The 23,878-nt window shown below is 36.0% G+C and overlaps 2 protein-coding genes across 3 annotated transcripts in view; one reads left to right on the forward strand and one right to left on the reverse strand.

The window, feature by feature from the left end:
* LOC131948725 (uncharacterized) overlaps positions 1-1,816 on the forward strand; it is a 17,746-nt gene extending 15,930 nt beyond the window's left edge. For both annotated transcript variants that reach the window (XM_059310400.1, XM_059310401.1), the window contains exon 4: positions 1-1,816. This exon is cut by the window's left edge and continues 130 nt beyond it. In XM_059310400.1, coding sequence (XP_059166383.1) covers positions 1-1,299 — 1,299 coding nt within the window. In that variant the 3' untranslated portion in view covers positions 1,300-1,816.
* A 3,672-nt stretch (positions 1,817-5,488) lies between these two features.
* Positions 5,489-12,259, reverse strand: LOC131948744 (protein AMN1 homolog). The gene is made up of 7 exons (XM_059310425.1): positions 12,188-12,259; positions 10,788-10,920; positions 7,767-7,911; positions 7,313-7,530; positions 7,086-7,142; positions 6,634-6,745; positions 5,489-6,116 (listed from the first exon to the last, which is right to left on the reverse strand). The coding sequence occupies exons 1-7, from the start codon at positions 12,235-12,237 to the stop codon at positions 6,034-6,036; spliced, it is 798 nt and encodes a 265-aa protein (XP_059166408.1). The 5' UTR covers positions 12,238-12,259; the 3' UTR covers positions 5,489-6,033.
* Between the last annotated feature and the right edge of the window lie 11,619 nt (positions 12,260-23,878).

Here is a 23,878-nt window from a genome sequence, read left to right on the forward strand (position 1 = left end):
TCTCCAGAGATAGACATCCTTGATGTAGAAGATGACAGCAGCAGTGCTGGGAGTAATTACGTCAACGCTGAAACGTACCTGCCCCCATCCAGCACCCCCCGCCCCGTGCAACCGACCAAGTCGTTTAACGGTATCTCAGATGTGAAGAAGACGGCCCTGATACCCAAGGCCGTGTCTGAGGCCAATATCCCGAGTGGCCGATTGTCTAAACCACATGACGAAACAGAGCAATGCCCTTACTTCGATATGAAGCCTAAAACCAGGCTTCAACCGACACCGCCCCCGCTAGCCCATGTCGGCAAAAAGCCAGGCTCTGGTTACGTTAACCAGCCTGAGGGACAGGCACATCCGGTTGGGGTAGAACCACATCCGGTTGGGGCAGAACCACATCCGGTTGGGGCAGAACCACATCCGGTTGGGGCAGCTGAGGACTCTGGCAGCGACTCAGGAGAACTCTACTTGAACTATGAGCCACAGGGTCATGCTATGTCAAATGTTAACAAAGCACAATCACAGAAACACAATCAGATCAAACATACAAAAACACAACCCGACGCAAAAAGAAAGCCAAAAGCTAACACACTACAGCCGATCAACAACACCGAGCAAGCCCATAACACAGACGACGCGTCAGAGAAACCCCAGAAGTACATAAATGTGGAAGACATCGTGTGCACCCCACCTAAATCTAGCTCAATGAGAAAAGAGGTTAATCCCCCCGTGAAAATTGTCGTTAATCCCAAATCCGTTGAATCACACTCCCCTCGCTCGGACTCCGAGGTTGATATGTCAGAGGAGGAAGCGCAGGAAGACTACATAAACATGGCCAAACACGAATTCCACCCCAGCCAGGTATCTTCAGCCCCACCTCCACCCCCATCAGTAACGCCATCGCCATCTAAAACGCCACCTATGGGCGGAGTAAATATACTTCCTTTAGGCAAACAGCCGCCTCCCAAGGTTTCACCCAAACCGAAAGTGAACACAAAATCAAACTTATCCGAATCTCCGCAGTCTGTGGCCGGCTTAAAAGAAGAGTTCGACAAGAACAGTAACCACATCATCAAGCCTGCACACAACACATCGCCAGCCAAATCTGGGAAACCACCAGTGGCGCTGCCTGCCAACAGTAAACACAATCAAATGTCGCCTAGCGACGATGAAGGTCTGTACGAAAATACTACCGTCATTTCCAAGCTAGCCGGACCCAAACAGAGCCCCAAATCCCAAAATGGAAAAATTTCAAAACCTTCTAAAGAGGGTCATTTATTTGCAGAACTAAAATCTAAACTTAGTTGAATCAACAAACATAGACTTGCAGCATCAGAATAATTTAGCGACATCCGGCTGGCAGCATCAGATTAAGTACCATGATTTTGTGTCCAGATTTGTGCCAAAAATAAGCCAACATTTTGTGTTCACAACATTTCTTCAATGGGATGCACCAGGAATGTTTTTTGTGCTCGAAAGGATACCTGTATTACATTTTTTTTAATGGCTCGTAAGGATTCTTGTATTCTACTTCAAATAATGTGAACTAGCGGATCCAACACTATTCTCAACGAACTATAATTTAGTGAAGCTTTAGTAGTTTACAGTAGGCATACAACAACTGAGTTAAAGATTTCAACTGATTCCTTACCACTCATATTAGACTGTCGGATCGAGTCTAATTGAATGGTAATTTTCTGGTGGATTTGAAAACTTTAATTAATGCATTTTTCCAATTGCTGAATTGCAGTTAAACAAGGAAATAATAAAAAAAAAAGTATGAAGGTCTTCATCAACACATTAAGTCTCCAACATTCAGGAATATTTCTCCCCCCCCCCGGAAATTGTTGTCGCCCCCGCTCCACCCCGAAAATTTCAAGTGCACCCCCGGAGAAAAAAGTCTGGAAGAAACACTACTAGGCAGAGGGCAAGACAGTGGACAAGCAGGGTTTCTTTCGGACAAATTTTCCCCAGGGGAGGGGCAGTTGATCTTGAAACTTGGGTGGACATGCTCTAGGGGGATGAGTGCAAGGAGCTATGTATGTAGACAAAGCACACCAGAATGTTGCAAATTTTATGAGTTATGTGCTGGGGTTGTCTAGTTGACCAGCCAGGATTTTGTTGTGGATTTTGTTATTCTATTTATCTTAATCCAACGAATTCAACTGAAGACCAGGGCTTACATCAATATGTATGTAAAACAGCTAATATAATTTGTAGAGAGTGTGTGGGGATCAGGAGTGAAGTTCTATCTTTTAGTATTAATAAATTAGGTTAATCCTCATCTACAGAATGTATGGATTATAGTGGATTATAGTGAGAGGTTAACCCTTTTGGGATAAGTTAAAGTTTTAGAGAGAATTAAAGTTAGGGTCAAGTTTTAGGTTGGATTGTGAATTCTTAGCAAGTCACTTGTGTGTAATAGCTAATCTTAATCTGGCTATCAAGTACACATTGAGTGATAGCTTATCTTAATCTGGCTATCAAGTACACATTGAGTGATAGCTTATCTTAATCTGGCTATCAAGTACACATTGAGTGATAGCTAATCTTAATCTGGCTATCAAGTACACATTGAATCTGCAGGTTGTTGCACTTTATCGTGTGTAAACATTGCTGAGGCTAGTACTATCCCACTGTGTTACTTGAACATTGACAAGTTTACAATTTGTTGAGGCTGGTACTATTCCACTGTACTATGCCATTGTATTACTTGGCCAATACAAAGCAGGCCAAACAATCCTAATGTATTATCATACCAGTGTTTTAACTGGCCACTTAAAGCTAATGTATTATCTGGCAATATGATACTAATGTTTACCTGGGCACTCAAAGCTAATGTATTAGCTGGTCTTATGATAGCAATTTAATTCCTGGCTATATGACACCAATGTATTACCTGGTTTTATGATACCTATGTATTACCTGGCCATATAGTACAATGTATTACCTAGCCATATCATAACAACCCATAACCTGCAACACTGATTCACATTGTGCACTTATGTGGTTTATTGGTGAATTTATGCTAATTAAAGTGTAATATTTACATTCTCAACTCACTATTAATAAGATGATTTTAAAAAATTCTAATAATGGAAAATGAATTCTCCTTAGCTTACTTACACCTTTTTAAAAGAAATTTTCCCTGAATCCTGTTAATTCTAGACTTTTAACACCCACCACTTGTAGAGAATCATTGTACTTTTGGAGGGTTTATTAATCCAAAAAAAATGGCAAATTATAAAACCAGAAAAATTGTTACATATAAGTTAAAATGTATATAAATGTTATTTATTTATAAATGGTTTTTGGGCCAGTTTTAATTAGACCCTAATTTGTAGGCCAGAATTTTTTATGTATTACATATTTTGACTGATTCAAGGATACCTTCCAGTTCCATAATAGGCTTAATACAAATTTCCTTCAACACTTTGTGATAAATTTACCTGTATATCAGCAATGATAAGAAATACCAACCCAAATACTTACATTTTTTAAAAAAAGTTATGAAAGAAGATAAATTGAGAATCCATTTGTATTGTTTTTAATATATTGACATATTTGTAGATATCTCATTGCTCTAACACTAAAAAGTTTGTCATTTGTAAAGTGTACTTATTCATGAATACCCTATGAACTTCTATTGTTTTATTAATCATGTTAAAAAAAATCTTTATTCACATTTTCTTTTTATAAAAAAAAGTGCTTATCATTATCATTCATCATTCCTGTGTATATAAATAACTTGGCACTCTTAATTTTCATAAATGGTGTGAGATTGTGAGTTTAATTAACAACAGGATTGTTGCTAAGCTCATATGGTGACTGGTTGAATGTTTACATTAAATTTATATGGTGACTGGTTGAATGTTTACATTAAATTTATATGATAACTGGTTGAATGTTTACATTAAATTTATATGATGACTGGTTGAATGTTTACATTAAATTTATATGGTGACTGGTTGAATGTTTACATTAAATTTATAAGACTAGTTGAATGTTTACATTAAATTTATATGGTGACTGGTTGAATGTTTACATTAAATTAATATGGTGACCTGTTGAATGTTTACATTAAATTTATATGGTGACTGGTTGAATGTTTACATTAAATTTATATGGTGACTGGTTGAATGTTTACATTAAATTTATATGGTGACTGGTTGAATGTTTACATTAAATTTATATGGTGACTGGTTGAATGTTTACATTAAATTTATATGGTGACTGGTTGAATGTTTACATTAAATTTATATGGTGACTGGTTGAATGTTTACATTAAGTTTATAAGACTGGTTGAATGTTTACATTAAATTTATATGGTGACTGGTTGAATGTTTACATTAAATTTATATGGTGACTGGTTGAATGTTTACATTAACTTTATATGGTGACTGGTTGAATTTTTACATTAAATTTATAAGACTGGTTGAATGTTAACATTAAATTTATATGGTGACTTGTTGAATGTTAACATTGAATTTATATGAAGACTGGCTGAATGTTTACTTCTTACAGTTGCTGTGTTACAGATGGTTAGCGTATAATTTATGTACTGATATTGAATGTAAATTCACAGTGGCTGTGTAATGACTGAATTCACAACAGATTGTAATCAAATGTTTCACTCTGTATTTTATTACCACCTAACTTATAAAATGATTTATTAACTTTGAAGGTTTTTATTTTATTACTCCTCATTGCTTAGATCCCCTTTAGCATGCATTATCATTATTTGTTTTCTAAGCCAAAATCCAATTTCCCAGTTCTGTTTTACAAGAAAAACTTAGCTATTGTTCTAGAGTAATAAAAAGAAACTAAAACAGTCTCACAAAATGGCAATGTAGATGATTAGCAAAACAAAAAACCTCCAACTGGTGCACACTATCCAGCTCTGGGAAAATATATCTATATGAGTTGACCCGCGACGTAGCATACACCGCTATTTAGTTTAATTCCTATTTTTCAATAATTCATAATTTGTGAATTCGACACTACCAATGCTGTGACTATCAGTAGCTAGTGGAGGACTTTATCTCCCCCCCCCCCCCTCTGTGGAAAGCAGTGAAAAGAACAAGCAAAACATTACCGACCCTGAATTTCAAATTGTTTAAAAACTGAATTATCTGCCCCTAATAGCCTTCACCATGTCACTATAATTGTAAACCGCTCACCAGACTGGTGGGGGTGGTAGCGATATGGTCTGTTGAGCTTACGTCTTGGTGGTGTCTCGCATAGTGCCCACTTAGAGAATTATATATCTATAGGATGAGTACACATTTGAACTCCTTGAATGCCAGACACATTTTGTTACAAGATTTTGCTAAAAGTAGAGCCAGAAAATATTTGCTGCTTGTGCAGATATTCAAAAGCATATTTCCCATGCATACCATATAATTCCCTAAAACATTTTCTATACCTCAAACTTAATAAGTATGCGATTATTTGAAGTTCAATCTAGATTGAAAGCCATGACAGAAAACACCACAGCTATTATATGGTTTAGAAGCATTTATTAAATAGAAATAAAATTGACAAAAAAATCCAAGATAAATGGCATGGTATAAAACATGCAATAAACTGGAATAGAAATAGCATAAAATTAGACAATATAAAAACTCATTGTACAAGAATGGTAAGATGCCTGAACCAGCTTCTCACAATCCAACCAAGCAGTAATGTACATATATACATTTGTAAACATTCCTAAAGTAGCACTTATCAAAACAACCATAAAACTATGTCACTATAAAAAAATGCACTAGATGTTTTTGTCCCATAAAATAATAATTTGCCCCCTTAAAATTCATACCACCTGAATCAAACTTCAACACTTTCAACAATGACAGGGCACTAACTCCATATTATTCATGTCAAATTTTACTTTCAAATATCATCACATATGGAAATGCTATTTCTTTATATTTGAATAGCACCCAGTATACAGCTAACAGCAACCAAGTGAGCAGTGAGGTAAGTGGCTGCAAGAGCTGCATCAGTCCTGCAGCAGTCAACTGTCTGGGTTCGAGTAGCAAGTTAATAAATCGTCCAGGAAACTTGCTTCATTTTTGCACCATCAGCTGTTAACAATTTCTCTTCTAGTGCAAGCCTTGCATTTTCTGGGAAAATCAGAGAGGCAAAAACTAAATTTCAAATAAATTTCAAATAATTAATCTTTACACTTATTTTATTACTGCGGATTTATGTACTCAAGGATTTATGTACTCAAGTTATCGAATCTTTGCTAAACAACATATGAGTTGAGATCTGCTGCTAAACAATTTTTTCTTTTAGAAATTTGTCAATAATTAAAATCAGACACTAAAGAAACAATGTTCTGATTGCGCTCAGGACAACTGACCATACTTATTATTTTAAGACAACTGACCATACTTGTTATTTTAAGACAACTGACCATACCTGTTATTTTAAGACAACTGACCATACCTGTTATTTTAAGACAACTGACCATACCTGTTATTTTAAGACAACTGACCATACCTGTTATTTTAAGACAACTGACCATACCTGTTATTTTAAGACAACTGACCATACCTGTTATTTTAAGACAACTGACCATACCTGTTATTTTAAGACAACTGACCATACTTATTATTTTAGGACAGCTGACCATACCTGTTATTTTAGGACAACGTGCAAACAGTAAAATCTTGATGAGAGGACACAACATGATCAGGGTTTCAACAGCCTCGTCTGTTAACTCTTTACACCCACTCATGTCAATTTCCTGTCACAAACATTTTCAGCTTTACAAAGTGATAGTTCAACAAAATGTCACTAAGATTTACAGCTTTGCAAAGCAACAGTACACCATGATAAATTAAATGTCTATTATTTTTAATCAATAACTGAAATTGATTATCAACTTTAAAATTAAGTTGAAATAATAAACAATGTCCCATAATCTATCACCAAAAAGTAAGACGCTTATCATACTATACATGGTTGGATAAGAAATCTACAATTAAAACTTAAATAATTTTTAAATTACCAGTAAAGAAAACTCAAGACATTCACATTATATTAATTAAACTATAAATGTATAAAATAGCAAACAACTGACTCACTGAAAGAACTTGTGGGGAGTGACCTTGACACATACTGTATATTCCAGCATCTGTTGCCTGAAAAACACAATAGCACTCAGCTTAACCACACCACAATGCATTTTTATGACAAGACAGCCTAAGAAATATTTGTAATCTGGGGTAATGAAATATTTTCTTAAAGTATGTGACTTAAGGTCAACATTTTCTTACATGAGTGTATGTGACTTAAAGTCATATTTTCTTACCTGAGTGCATGTGATATTCAGTGACTTGAGGTGATATGAATGTTTGCCCAGCGCCACCAGTGAAGCATCTGTTAGAAGCTGACACCCACCCACATTAAGCTCACGCAGTTTGGGGCAGTTGATTGACAGAGCTATGACACCTTCATCAGTGAGATTGATGTTCCTCCTCAGGTAGACAATTTGAAGGTTTGGACAGGACTTGGATAAGCTCACAATACCTGGTGCCAGAGTTTAAAACACTTCTTAGACAACTTGCTCAATTTTTTAAAATTTCTTAAAAACATATAAAAATTTATTCACATTCCATCAACACTAAATTTTCAATTATTATTTATCGATATATTTACAGTAGTAAGTAAAGATAATAATTCTTCATTTCAAAATTTGGATATAGGTTACTGTCCTAAAAAAGCACATTTTTCTATTATCTACAAAATAAAAAAAAATAACTTACCTGCTGATGTTATTGCAGTGTTGACTTCTTTGAATGAATTGAGGTCTATTTTACACAACTGCTTCATGCGAGTCAGCTTAAAGAGACATTCATCTGAAACCTGGCTGATGCTCAAATCAAGGGAGAGCAGCCGTGAATACAGCACCTAGAAATGAATGAAGATGTTAAACCCAATCCAACCTGTGTCAGCAATCTAACTCCGACAACCAAAAGATAATTAGATCTGACAGCTTTGTGTTAACCCTATGCAATTATTAGACATATTTGTATCAGCCACACCCACAAATTAAGATAGCTAGACTAGTAGCACTCAAAGTTCAACCCTTACTAAAGAGTTTAAGCAAGACTATAACAAAAGAATGATCACATGTGAATGCTAGTCCATTAGTACCATTTTACCATTTGAGGGATGCCTTCAGAAAGTATTATAAGATAATCAGTATTCAAGCAGTACCACTAACCATACAGTAAAAATAAAAAGCCTTGAAAAAGATGATGTATTAAAAGAGGCTCAAATTCGGAACTTTACTATAGGCCTACATTGTTAAAACCTAAATTAAACCTTTTCAATTCTTAAAGCCTCAAATCCAAACAATTTCAATAAATTTAAATTCTTAAAGCCTTAAATTCAAACCTTTCCAATAGACAGGGTTCGTACTGCTTTTTGAAAATAAAATTCCAGACTTTTTCCAGACTTTTTTTGAAAAATTCCAGACTTTAGACAGATAATGTGTTAGCGAATAATTTTTTTTAAATGATGCACTATTTGTACTGTCATTATAATTACTTATACTAAATTGACATTTATTTTAGGCAATTGAGCTATATTCATAGTGAACTCTCTCTAGCCAAATTGACAAAAACATTTTTTCTAAGTTTGCCTACTCCACCCTACCTAAAATTTTAACAATTAAAATAATTGATTAAAATGATGCAACTATTTTGTTTCCAACATTAGACTTATGTAATCTGTTCCTGATCTAATTGCTTATGTTTTCAATTAAACTATCATTAAAATGGTATTGCATAATAGTGAGAGTTAATTACTTTAAAGAATAATAATGTAATGTATTAATTTAGGTCTGCTCTTGTTAAGTAGCCTAAATAAATATAGGCTACTTGTAAAAAAAATGTGGAGCAAAAAAAAAAAAATCATTCACTGTTTGTGCTTATAGTAATAGCTGAGAAACGGGTCTGCAATAAAAACCAGGAAGGAAACCCGGGAATTTTTTTGGCCCACAATCATCCTTGGAACTTGCTTAACATTTTTGCTTTTGGAACTAGTCTTCGATATTGCTTCGTTGAGGAGGAGATACGACTTAAAGCAACTTAAAGCTGCGGACATTGTGAGGTCACTGTGAGGTCATAGTAGTCTAGACTACAGTATGCCTGTTTAATACGTCATAACATGAACTTGCTGTGACTTATACCCCCTCCCCCACCCTACTAACTAAGCGGTACCAACTACGCACTTGGGGTCACGGTGAGTTCACACAAGTGACCGATGTTACAAGGAGGGGCGGGGTAGTCTAACTTTAATCGTCAGCATTTGCAAAGATTTCAAAAACAGTTTAATGGAAGGTGAATTAAAATTAAAGGGTCATCCATTTATGACGTACACGTTGAGGGGGGAAGGGGTCAGAAGATTTTGTGATTACATTCTAAAACAAACATAAAACTTGTATCTTGCGAGTAGAAAGTAAAATTAAGACGACTGTGTTGGTGTTTTAAAAACCATCACAGCGTGTAAATAAAACACGGTATTTATATCTGCCCTAACATTATTGCAAGAGCAGGTCGTCACACTTTATAAAACCCCCCTCCCGACTTTCCTGAGTGTGACGTCATTTATGGACGACTCCTAAATAAAAATAGTACCTCTTTGTTAAGCTGAAGCAAACAGAAATACAGGTATGAACCCAAGGAGGCCTTGCGACTTATTAATATAATAAATGTTAATATTAATCCAAAGTAAGTGAACGCGTGTGGACAGAGGGCGGGGAAGGGGGAGGTCTAAAATCCGAAAAATTGTTGTAAGTCATAAATGGATGACGCCTTACAGACTGATAAATTATATCTAAACTACCACTCACACATCTCCCCCATAACTTTTTGTTATGACTGCCTGCATGCAAACTCAAACGATGAAAAAAGATGAAAAAATAGCGGGTAAAATCGAGAGCCTAACAATCATGTACTTGTCACACATTCACACGGTCAGTCGTGCCACAAAATATCTCTTCCCTCCTTTCCCCTCTTCTCCCAATGATGTAGTAACTTAAGTAACTGAGCATTTTTTCTGCGAACCAGCGAAAAAACGTCACAACATAGTGTAAACCCGCGCGACAGCGCGGGAAAAAAATTGGAGTAAATTCACTTTAAAATAGCAATTTTTTAAGTTGGAAAATATGGACTACGAAGTTTTGTTTCTAAAACTAGATTCCAGACTTTTTCCAGACTTTTAAAAAATCCTGACCAAAAACTAGCGATTTTCCAGACTTTTTTAAGTCTTAAATTCACTTTTCGAAATTCAAGACTTTTTCCAGACTTTCCAGACTGCGTACGAACCCTGAATAGATTTAATTTCTTAACTCTTTAAGACTATAGCAACACTTAACGTTGGATAAAAGTTTCTCTATTTAATTCATTGTTTTTCAGGATCCAAGTTTTAATCACAAGTCTACGTCGTGATATCGTTCGAGTGGCCATTTTTCTTTATCATTATTTTTTCAGACAAAAGCATATTTTTTTCCAGAGAAAATAAGCCTTAATTTTTTCTCATTTAAAATTAAGTAATTATCTTTCTTCATTAAATACATAAATATTTAAAATGTATATTTGCATGTTGGGCATTCAATTAAGATTAATTTATATTAGTCATGTGTGGGTATTAAATCAACAGGTAAAAAGATCTGAGTTGCTTTGCTGCATGGGTACTGAAAAAAATTGAGTGAAAAAAATAATTCCTGTAAAATGTGAAAATAATTATGTACTTAAAGAGTTAAAGCCCCAAATCCAAACCTTTTCAATATTGTGGTCTGTGATCAGACCTCTCTTGCTCATTAAACGAAGTACAGCTTGCTTGATGTTTTCAGGTGTGTCGCACAGACTTTCCTCGTAACTATCAAGATGGCGTATCACTGCAGAGGTTGAACTGAAAATATAAAAATAAAAGATAATGATATTTTCTTCTTTAACAACTACAAAGAGACAAAATGAACAAACATAGGAAGCCATTGCTAAGAACAAACATGGTAAATCAATATGTTTTATTGAATGGCTTGCCAGACGGCAACATAACTGACATAACATTTTTCTAGTCATTTGTCACACATTCCGTGTGTTAGTTTGAGTGTTAGTGATTGTTTTTAAAAATGAATGGAGCCTACTGAAAATAGTCTCACAATTATTGCAAAGGCCCATTATATTTTAAACATTTTAAGAATCATGTAAATTTTATTAAGATATATATGGTTATAAAAATCTGACTGTTGGATTTTTGTTGGATTGACTGTTTTGATATTTTTAGGATTTTTGGTGACTAAACAAAAATTAAAACAAAAAGCAATTAAAAAAACTATTTGGTTATTTATATTTTGTCACTAAAAATAGAAATAAACATAACATAAATTATTAGGCTTGATGAAAATAAATAAAAATGTAGCCTTAAAAAAATTATTTTCAAATTTTCAAGTTCTATACATTTGCACAGTTTTTATCTCACTGATTTTAAAAATGTTTTTGCTTTTTGGCCGCTATATGAAGGCAGGATTGAAAAAAACCCACAATAAATTATCCATGTTAACAACATAAAAATAGATTTAAATAATGAAGGAATGATTAATCTTCATTATTAAAAATTTCAATAGAAGGCTAAACATAACAAGTAAGGACCTGGTGTTACATAAAAACTCATTCATTAGAAATTTTTTCGAAAGGAATAGGTTAATAGTAGTAAATAATATTTAATAAATATTCTACTAGATCTACTATACTACTACACTACACTTAAGACTAAGAGTAAGACACTTATTTCACTTAAACTTTAAACATTTCGATGCTATATAATTAATATTTATAATCTAGATCTAGATTAGATCTAATATCTAGATCTCTAGAGCTAGATTACATCTGATTATTAATTTATTTAATGATTACACAGGCAGTGAGTTGGCAGTTGCTAATTTTATAAAAATAATTTGTTTAAGTTTATAATAAAGCCTAACTGGTAACTAACTAAACTAAAAATTACTAAGCTAAAGATTAGAATAAAGTGAATAAAGAATAAGAAGTAAACTCAGACATGTCATTAGTTAGTTATAAATCAAATATAGATCTAGGCCTAGGTCTATATCTAAAATATTAGTTGGAATTATGTAGGCCTATTTAATATTAAACAGTTTTTAATTCTTAAGACCTACGTTTGAAACAAACTTGGTATAGCAAAAACACTGACTCCCTTAGTCGCCATTTTTAAACAAACGGTTGGAAAATTGACTGCCAAGCATAGGTCTTTATCGCTTTTTGTGATTGGTGAATTTTCTATCTTATAGACCAATAAGAGGATATGTAACATACAATGTCTAGCCATGATTTCAGTAATAGAGTTCGAAGTTCAAAATAGGCCATAGTGACATAGTCACTTTCAAGTTTCATTTTTATTAGCATTTTTTCAAAGTTTAGATGTCTATTTCTAATCTAGAAATCTAGATCTAGATATAGTCTAGATATTTCTAGATCCTTGTGTCACAGACTGTATAATTATGTATCCTTATTATATTGTGTTTTGCATGAATGAAGAGTACCTGGCTAGCGGAAGGACTGTCTGAGCGATCGTCATGTGTTGTTTCATGCTTTTGGGTGAGATCGCTCATGTACGTAAGGGGAGAGAAAGTGGTGAATAAAAGGGAGAGCAAAAAGGTGAACGGGTGTTGTGTGCTAGAACTTGAACCTGAGGACTGTGGCTGTGAATGTAGGATGTTACTACGACACTTTGTTTCTTGACTGTGATTGTACTTATACCAGTTGTGACCATGGATTTACTATGGGTCTATTAATTCTCTGTACAAAGTGTAAATAAAGTTATTGTTTCACAACTACTGTTGCTCGTATGAGTATATTGAAGAACCCACAATAACAACAAAGAATTCATGTTGTTACATATGGTGTCAGAAGTGGGATTCTACTGTTACATATGATGTCAAAAGTGGTTGAAGAAGTGGTGCTACTGTTACTGATTCTACTGTTACATTGTCAGAAGCAATTGAAGAAGTGATGTTGTTACATTGGTAAATTATATTGAAGTCTGAAATCGTCAACGAAGTTACAGTGTTACTACAAGTGATCAAGAATTGTCACATTATCATTGTAAGCAGTTTTCAACGTTTTTGAAGTGGTCTTCCACTGCTTACCAAGTACGTCAAGTTCTTGAAAGTCATCTATCTACACTCAAGTCAGAAGGGTTGCTGTAGTCAAGTCAGACGTCTTGTTCAAGTCAAGTCATCAACGTGATAATTTTTATCACCTTATTTCGATATTGTCTCACCAATGTCGAGTAAATATCGTCTGTGTGTTTTTTCTGTTTGGATTTAGCCGATCAAGTCTTAGTGTTTCTTTTCTACTGTTTGGATTTAGCTGTTCAAGTTTTTTCTATATGGATTAGCTGTTCAAGTTTTTCTACTGTTTGGATTTAGCAGATCAAGTTTATTTTTGTAACTGTTCCTAAACTGTTCCTAAAGATGTCTTATCTAAAACTGGACAAATTTCTACTCTGTAACAGGCTACTAGAACTATTTTGAATTTTTTCAACTTTTTGGAATCAACAAAGTGAACTATTTTTGTACTATATATGTACTATGAACTTTTCTTGGATTACTAGATGTCTCTAATCAACTGAACAAAGCCAGAATACAAGAAAGGGTATTGTAAATTAATTAACATTTATCTATTGTCAACTAATGAATTTATATTTTATGTCATAGAAAATATATCAAAATGTTATGTTTTGAAGAATATCTAGCACTAGCGAGGGCGCAAGGCATTAAGAAGATGAAGAAGCAGATAGCCTGGGCAAACACTCGATTTGACCGAGACATAGAAAAAGCATTAGAAGCATGGGACGAACAAAATGAACAACCCAAACGAGCTCATGGAAATGTATTGAGAGAACTAGATGATGTGATAGAAATAGTGTGTAATAAATCAAGAGGTATCACAGAAATGCAAGAAGAAAAAAAAATGTCAGATGGAGATAAAGTAGAGGAGACTGTACAACAAAAAGGGAAGAGAAAAAAAAGAAACAGAAAACAGAGAGCAGATAAAAGGGCTGAAACTTTGGAAAAACAAGTTGGCCTACATGAACTAGAATATAAACAAGAACTATTAGAAATGAAAGCTATAACAGACACAAATGAACCAAAATTAGAAAGTGAACAGACAGAATTTAAAGCAGAACTTGAAGAAGTAAATATTGGCAACCTTTGGAATGAAGAACAGAGTAACATAGTCCAGGAAGAATTGAAACCCAAGGATAAAACAGAGGTTGAAGTTAATAATGATTTAAAGGTGACAGATACATTAGAATGTCTTAAGATTGACTCTTTATTGACTCAAACGCAGGTACACGAGAATATTATTGAAAGTTGTATCGTAAGTCCATCAAAGAATGGCAGTAAACAAGGAACAAGTCCATCAGAGAATGGCAGTAAACAAGAAACAAGTCCATCAGAGAATGGCAGTAAACAAGAAACAAGTCCATCAGAGAATGGCAGTAAACAAGAAATAAGTCCATCAGAGAATGGCAGTCAACAAGAAACAAGTCCATCAGAGAATGGCAGTCAAAATGATTTAATAAGCCCATCAGTCAATGGCAGTGATGATTTAATAAGTCCATCGGAGAATGGCAGGAATCATGATAAACTAATGATGATTAATGAATCAGTGAACTTAATAAGCCACAATGAAGAGAACGTACCTATTGAAGATTTACTTCGAAAATTGGAGTCAAACTATAAAGAAGATATACTAGAACTCAAGGATAAATTTAACAAAGAAATGGAGAAATTAACCCAGAAATTTATGTGTGAACTAGAATCAATAAAGAAGCACAAGGAAGTTAAGAAAGATGAAACAATATCTACAAATTACAATGTTAATAAAAATGCACAGAATGAAAGTAAAAGAAATGTAACAAACTATGAATACAGTCAACATGTTAATAAGAATGTCATTAATGTCATTAATGCACAGAATGAAAGAAAAAGAAATTTAGCAAACTATGAATACAGTCACCATGTTTATAAGAAGCCAAAATCTAGATGTTTTTACTGCGGAAAAACAGGTCATTACCAAAATCAATGTTGGCATAGGTTGGCAAATCAGAGAAGAAACAATTATGTACACAGAAAGTCATGTGAGAAATACAGTAATTTAAGAAATGTATCAACTTCAAATCAGAATAACAAAAGTGTGAATAGGTATACTAATGGAAGTTACCGACGCAACACATATTATGAGAGGCCAAAGCAATGCCATAATATTTATATTGAGTTGGTTGATGAACCAAACCAACATACACAAAGCAAGATAACCACTGACGTTGTTCAGAAACCAGAGGAGAATATTAAAACAAATGAAGTAACACAAGTTACACGAAATCTAGGAAATGATTATGGTAGCACAGCTAAAAGCTACAATTTGAGGGAGAGATGGCATACAGGTCATCGTCAACTGCACGAGAACGATTACTCATGCTATAGAGGGTGCTAAGATTAAATTATCAATTTACAGTTTATTAATATTATACAGTCTGTAACTGTAATATATAAATATCAAACAATTTGTATCAGTAATATAAATTGTGTACTATTTCAAAAGATTGTAAACTGTATTATGTTAAACCTATTCTATACTATTAATTAACAGTGAATAAAGTAAATCAAGTAAAAGTTAGAGACTATTATTCCGCATAACAATAAGACGGAAGTCTCAATGATGAATTGTGTGTTAGCCATACCTGTGAAAGGCAATGTTGTTGTGTTGTGACCTAGATTTGTCTGAAATGGGTCAACTAGGGGAGACAACAAAGTATATTAATCATGCGTCGTAATAACATGCCTTGATGCTAAGGAAGTTTTTTACTACATAGGATATAATTATTTAATTCATGAGTTGAATTAAGTCTTTGATAATTTCAACTATGTATTATAGTTTGGTAATTCACTAAACTCATTTGTCTTGTTTATACAATTACTTGGTAATTGAAATGTTTTTCTTTCTCATATTTGAATACATTACACATAATGCTTGTGCATTAGTCTACAAAGAATGTATTTTTCCATGTTTTTTGAGATGTATAAAAATTTTGTTGTCTGGCACATGATCCTGCCCTACCAATATTGTATTTATAAATTTTGTTACACAAAATTTTAATTGAAGGGGGGACGTGTCACAGACTGTATAATTATGTATCCTTATTATATTGTGTTTTGCATGAATGAAGAGTACCTGGCTAGCGGAAGGACTGTCTGAGCGATCGTCATGTGTTGTTTCATGCTTTTGGGTGAGATCGCTCATGTACGTAAGGGGAGAGAAAGTGGTGAATAAAAGGGAGAGCAAAAAGGTGAACGGGTGTTGTGTGCTAGAACTTGAACCTGAGGACTGTGGCTGTGAATGTAGGATGTTACTACGACACTTTGTTTCTTGACTGTGATTGTACTTATACCAGTTGTGACCATGGATTTACTATGGGTCTATTAATTCTCTGTACAAAGTGTAAATAAAGTTATTGTTTCACAACTACTGTTGCTCGTATGAGTATATTGAAGAACCCACAATAACAACAAAGAATTCATGTTGTTACAATTCTCTTCTGGGATCAGTTAGAAAACAAGCTGCAAGCGCGCCTTTGCAGTCCCCTCTCTACCTCTCTATCTCTTCCATTAAACCAATGGACATGACCGAGTTGTTGACTCTTTCCATTACTAGCCATCGGTACCCGTTTCACGTGAATTATAGGCCTATATATTTAAAATGTTGTACTTGTTTGAGAAAAATCCTAATTTATAAAATAGTTATTGGTCAAAACGCAATGTGCATTACTACACGCTGAACGATATAAGTGACAAAGCAAAGAAATAACTAATTAGCTAAAAATCCGACACATTTAACATAACACAGGCACACACTGATTAAGTGACTTAAATGATTCCGTTAAAAATCTGGTTATTGAATGGTCATTATGTTGTTTTTCCCACGTTTTATTTAACTTGCTTCTGTTTGTCTTTCCATCAAATCTTGCGATCGAAATTTCGGCAACTTCCCAGTTAGCTAGCGCGCTGAAATTTTCAGGGAAGCTTTGTTTCCGATGACAATACAATATTCAATTATTATTATTATTACTAAATTGATCCATGGAAAAATTTTATTGATCATTTTAGACTCCTATTGATTTGTACAAAAAAGGGACATAACCTAGTAATTGTAATTTGATAAAAACAAGGTTCGGTACTTTCCATCTTCTGGCTTACTGAAAAACAAATGAAACATGAAGGAGCGAGCACGCGATTGGCTGAGTAGTGCTCACGCGGTGTTTGTGTCAAACCTATGCAAATCTGACTGATCCGGAAGTAGAATGTTGATGGTCGAATGGTTTGCAGGCGAGGGCAAAATGGTGAAAGAAACGGCAACACAGAAGAAACGTCGATTGGAAAAGGCACGCCAGAAGTATCAGGAGAAGCGCAATGCAGGATACAGATTGGAAAATCCTCCTAAACGACCAAAAATTATGGAAGGTGAGTATCAAAAGAAGCTTGAAAAAGATCGAAACCGAAAATCTGCTGCTTTAGCGATGGAAACAGAAGAACAAAGTGTCTCACGTAGAGCAAAAGATAGAGTACGTCATGCTACTGCTCGTGCGATTGAGACAGAACAAGAAAGGGTCTCTCGCCAAGCAAAAGACAGAAAGCGTCATGCTACTGCTCGTCAAGACAAAGAAAGGCATGAAGCAGAATTGCAACGTCGACGCACTGCTTACGCCCAACGTTCGGCAGCAATGAAATCATTTTTCGACACGATATAGTAGAGTGATAGCTTGCATTTTTGTGATGTATAGCATTTATTTGCTACTTTTTAGTTCAATCAGAAAACATGGGTTTTTTAAAATTTTTTAATGATAAATTATTAAGTAATTTGTATTAGTTTGACCGATAAAATTGTATATATTTCATAGCGTACGTCTTGATGAGTAGATCAATAGATCTAGATCAAATTTGAATGAAGAAGTTCCTTTCTTTATAGTCTAAAATCGGATGATTCACATATAAAAAAAAATAAAAAAATAAGTTCGACTTGGTATGTCTCGATCCAGAACCACCTAGGTGGTATTAAGTACACTATCATCTAAGCTATTTAGGTACCTCATAAAACATGGAGAATAAAAGAAGTGTTTAAAAAATTAACTTACGCGAATATGCCTATTTTTTCAAATTAATTTTTTTTTATCCCAAATTAGCCAGCTTCATAGCTAAACAAAATAAAGATTTCTAGAAAATATTTAAGTCCTAAAGAAGTTTTAGGCCCCCTATAGAAATTTATTTTTGGAATAGATTCTACAGTAGATAGAGTTTAAATCTAGATCTAGAATAGATCTTAGCGACTTAGCGTCTACGTCTAGTTTTTGCGTAGATTTAGATCTAGTCTAGATCTAGAATCTCTAGATCTAGAATCCAAATAGATAAAATAATTTTTTTTAAGTTTAGGCCGAGAAAATCGTATTGTATACATTTTATAGCGTACGTAGCTCTTAATCATATTTGAATGAAATAGTTCATTTCTTTTTATTCTAAACTCGGCAGATGACGTCATTAGTTTCGTGCTCTTTTAGTGTCACCAATAAACGACGTCATTTTTAAATGCGATCTTGTCCCAAGTATAAACACTTTTCCGGTTGCATAATTAAAACTGTTTTTCTAAATTTGAATACGCCTTTATTTTTTATTTTTATTCTTTAAATAAAATTGTGGTTATACATTTAAAACATCTAACATTATTTTTAACAAAAGTCCGTATAAAGTTCTCTATATATCGCTGCAGATTCTGATGTGATATTCGGCGAAAATATTTTGCGGACAGAGAGAGAGAGAGAGAAGTGCGCACATGGTCTTTTATATATTAGGATTATTGGTCGTGTTGTTTGCATAGAAAATAAAATATGGTGTCGGTTTATGCTACTCACATGCTCATGTACACCTGCAACATATCCAGTCTACATGTGAGTTCTTCACATCCTCTAGTTAATGTCGTGAGTCTGATAGACATTTAGTCTACTGAACTCGGCATCTCGAGAAAGTCGATAGCCAACTCTACTCAGTGAACTCGGCATCTCGAGAAAGTCGATAGCCAACTCTACTCAATAATCAATCACATCTACCAGCATATATTTGACCGATGCTTAGCAACGGCGAACGATCTGTGATGTGTCCGATCTATTGTATGTCTGACTTTATGTGGTGTGTACGATTTATTGTATTTCTGACTAAAGGTGTATGTAGTGTGTACGATTTATTGTATTTCTGACTAAAGGTGTATGTGGTGTGTACGATCTATTGTATGTCTGACTAAAGGTGTATGTGGTGTGTACGATCTATTGTATGTCTGACTTTATGTGGTTTGTACGATCTATTGTAAGTCTGACTTTATGTGGTGTGTACGATCTATTGTATGTCTGACTAAAGGTGTATGTGGTGTGTACGATCTATTGTATGTCTGACTAGAAAAGGTTTATGCGGTGTGTACGATCTATTGTATGTCTGACTTTATGTGGTGTGTACGATCTATTGTATGTCTGACTTTATGTGGTGTGTACGATCTATTGTATGTCTGACTAAAGGTGTATGTGGTGTGTACGATCTATTGTATGTCTGACTAAAGGTGTATGTGGTGTGTACGATCTATTGTATGTCTGACTTTATGTGGTGTGTACGATCTATTGTATGTCTGACTTTATGTGGTGTGTACGATCTATTGTATGTCTGACTTTATGAGGTGTGTACGATCTATTGTATGTCTGACTTTATGTGGTGTGTACGATCTATTGTATGTCTGACTAAAGGTGTATGTGGTGTGTACGATCTATTGTATGTCTGACTAAAGGTGTATGTGGTGTGTACGATCTATTGTATGTCTGACTTTATGTGGTGTGTACGATCTATTGTATGTCTGACTTTATGAGGTGTGTACGATCTATTGTATGTCTGACTTTATGTGGTGTGTACGATCTATTGTATGTCTGACTAAAGGTGTATGTGGTGTGTACGATCTATTGTATGTCTGACTTTATGTGGTGTGTACGATCTATTGTATGTCTGACTTTATGAGGTGTGTACGATCTATTGTATGTCTGACTTTATGTGGTGTGTACGATCTATTGTATGTCTGACTAAAGGTGTATGTGGTGTGTACGATCTATTGTATGTCTGACTAAAGGTGTATGTGGTGAGTACGATCTATTGTATGTCTGACTAAAGGTGTATGTAGTGTGTACGATCTATTGTATGTCTGACTAAAGGTTTATGTGGGGTGTTGTTTATGGGGTGTACGATCTATTGTATGTCTGACTAATGGTTTATGTGGTGTGTACGATCTATTGTATGTCTGTCTAGAAAAGGTGTATGCGCATCGCCGACTCAACGACGGTGTAAAAAGGAGGGTGAAGGGCTACAGGTACTTTATCAAATACTGCCACCCCAAAAAAACAGTGACCCCCCCCCCCCATAAAACAGTGACACCCCCGTAAAACAGTGACACCCCCATAAAACAGACACACCTCCATAAAACATTGACACCCCCATAAAACATTGACACCCCCATAAAACAGTGACACCCCCAAAAAACAGTGACACCCCCAAAAAACAGACACACCCCCATAAATCAGTGACCCCCCCCATAAAACAGTGTCACCCCCAAAAAAACAGTGACCCCACCATAAAACAGTGACACCCCCATAAAACAGACACACCCCCAAAAAACAGTGACCCCCATAAAACAGACACACCCCCATAAAACAGTGACACCCTCAAAAACAGTGACCCCCCCATAAAACAGTGACAGCCCCATAAAACAGTGACACCCCCAAAAAACAGTGACCCCCCCCCCCCATAAAACAGACACACCCCCATAAAACAGTGACACCCCCAAAAAACAGTGACCCTCCCATAAAACAGTGTCACCCCCATAAAACAGTGACACCCCCAAAAAACAGTGACACCCCCATAAAACAGTGTCACCCCCATAAAACAGTGACACCCCCATAAAACAGTGACACCCCCATAAAACAGTGACACCCCCATAAAACAGTGACACCCCCATAAAACAGTGACACCCCCATAAAACAGTGACACCCCCATAAAACAGTGACACCCCCATAAAACAGTGACACCCCCATAAAACATTGACACCCCCATAAAACAGTGACACCCCCATAAAACAGTGACACCCCCAAAAAACAGTGACCCTCCCATAAAACAGTGACACCCCCATAAAACAGTGACACCCCCATAAAACAGTGACACCCCCATAAAACAGTGACACCCCCATAAAACATTGACACCCCCATAAAACAGTGACAGCCCCATAAAACAGTGACACCCCCAAAAAACAGTGACCCCCCCCCCCCATAAAACAGACACACCCCCATAAAACAGTGACACCCCCAAAAAACAGTGACCCTCCCATAAAACAGTGACACCCCCATAAAACAGTGACACCCCCATAAAACAGTGACACCCCCATAAAACAGTGACACCCCCATAAAACAGTGACACCCCCATAAAACAGTGACACCCCCATAAAACATTGACACACCCATAAAACAGTGACAATCTACTATTCAAAGAATGTCTAAGATGAACATTTACATCACACCCACAAATTAAACATAAAATACCTTCATCGCTTCTCCTTTCGTATTCCACGCAGTACGTGAGGCTAGCCAGCGACTAACACGGCAGTCTAGTTTAGAGGCTAACCAGCGGCCAGCGTCCAACAAAGTCTAGAAGCTAGCCAGAGACCATCAAAGTCTAGAGGCTAGCCAGAAACCATCAACCTAAACAACGAAGTTCTTTCTAACTAGCAGGGGCTTTGCCTTTATTCAAAGCTTCAGATTCAAACTGAAACCAATAGTTCTAAGAAAAATTCTGCTTAGTTTAATCAAGTTTCCGTTTGTGAAATAAATGTATGTGTGTCGTCAGACGCCCAAATTATGAATTACCTGGAAATCAATCCCATTCAGTGACCTAGTTAAAAAATAAAAGCAGGAGTTTACATATAGACTTTTAGGGGAAGTATAGTTATCGCCGTTTTACATCTCACAGAGTCGGAAAAACTTAGTTTTGTAATCTTGTCCGTCCGTCAGTCTATCCGTCTGTCGTTCTGTTCGTCTGTCCGTCTGTAGTCCGTCGGTCTCTCTGTTGCTCCGTCTGTCCATCTGTCCGTCAGTTCGATTTATTTTCTATCTAGTGTACGTCATGGGCGGAAACTTACGAGCAAAATTTTGAACACTTTTACCGGTCAAGACTCGAAGAAAAATAAACCGGGAGTGATCTCCCCTAAACTTTCTCGAATATTCTTATATAAAAAAACAGGGGATGGGAACTCGGGCTATAGACATGATTTTTAATCCATTTTAAATACTTAAAGTTTTAAAAATAGAATAAAATCTCGTAGACAAATTAATTGCACACCAAGTGAACGCCAAAAAAAAAAAAGCGCATAATAGTGCGCAATATTATTAGTACTTTTAAAATTTACATTAGTTTTTTGAGAAATCGGAAGTAGCGTAAATTACTACTTCCGGTCAACGGAAATTACTCAAAATTTAACAGAAGGTAGAGAATTAGATCTTTTACTTACTTGTGAAATTTCGTTTATCTCTCTGAAATAGTACTCAAGTTATAGGCTTTTGAAAAATTCAAAGTAGGAAAAGTACCACTTCCGGTTATCGGAAATCGCTCAAAAGTTGATACGGATCTACGATTTTGATAAAATACTTATATATGAAATTTCATCAACCTAGCAGTAACGGTACTCAAGTTATCGTGTTTACACACGGACAGACAGACAGACACACAGACAGACACACAGGCAGACACACAGATATACGGACAAGATTGCAAAATTATGTTTTTCCGTATCAGTGAGGTGTTTCACGATTACAAGACTTTCTCTATACTTCGTATATACGAGAAAGTAAATATAGTTGCATCGAGTGTTACTTAATTAGATGATTTATTAACTTAAAAAAAATAAGCCAAACATTATTATACACACATTGTTTGCTGTTCATTTGGTGACTGGCAGTGAGTGAGTGAGTGAGTGAGTGAGTGAGTGAGTGAGTGAGTGAGTGAGTGAGTGAGTGAGTGAGTGAGTGAGTGAGTGAGTGAGTGAGTGAGTGAGTGAGTGAGTGGGTGAGTGGGTGAGTGGGTGAGTGGGTGAGTGGGTGGGTGGGTTGGTGGGTGAGTGGGTGAGTGAGTGGGTGGGTGGGTGGGTGAGTGAGTGAGTGAGTGAGTGAGTGAGTGAGTGAGTGAGTGAGTGAGTGAGTGAGCGAGCGAGCGAGTGAGTGAGTGAGTGAGTGAGTGAGTGAGTGAGTGAGTGAATGAGTGAGTGAGTGAGTGAGTGAGTGAGTGAGTGAGTGAGTGAGTGAGTGAGTGAGTGAGTGAGTGAGTGAGTGAGTGAGTGAGTGAGTGAGTGAGTGAGTGAGTGAGTGAGTGAGTGAGTGAGTGAGTGAGTGGGTGAGTGGGTGAGTGGGTGAGTGGGTGAGTGGGTGAGTGGGTGAGTGGGTGAGTGGGTGAGTGGGTGAGTGGGTGAGTGAGTGGGTGAGTGGGGGTGGGTGGGTGGGAGGGTGGGTGGGTGGGTGGGTGGGTGGGTGGGAGAGTGTGTGGGTGTGTGGGTGGGTGGGTGGGTGGGTGGGTGGGTGGGTGGGTGGGTTGGTGGGTGAGTGGGTGAGTGAGTGGGTGGGTGGGTGAGTGAGTGGGTGGGTGAGTGGGTGGGTGGGTGGGTGAGTGAGTGGGTGGGTGAGTGAGTGGGTGGATAAGTGGGTGGGTGAGTGAGTGGGTGGG

Source organism: Physella acuta, unplaced genomic scaffold (genome assembly GCF_028476545.2).
Source record: "Physella acuta isolate Inbredline_101_S28 unplaced genomic scaffold, ASM2847654v3 ptg000658l, whole genome shotgun sequence".
Taxonomy (NCBI): Eukaryota; Metazoa; Mollusca; class Gastropoda; family Physidae; genus Physella; species Physella acuta.

Bases quoted from the DNA above. Each gene is read 5' to 3' on its own strand.
- LOC131948744 (XM_059310425.1), bottom strand. From the start codon at position 12,237: ATGGCGACTAAGGGAGTCAGTGTTTTTGCTATACCAAGTTTGTTTCAA. The intron at 7,531-7,766 runs GTAAGTTATTTT...CTCTGGCACCAG, and splicing joins CACTGCAATAACATCAGCAG to GTATTGTGAGCTTATCCAAG. The intron at 6,117-6,633 runs GTATGGTCAGCT...TGATTTTCCCAG, and splicing joins ACGTTGTCCTAAAATAACAG to AAAATGCAAGGCTTGCACTA.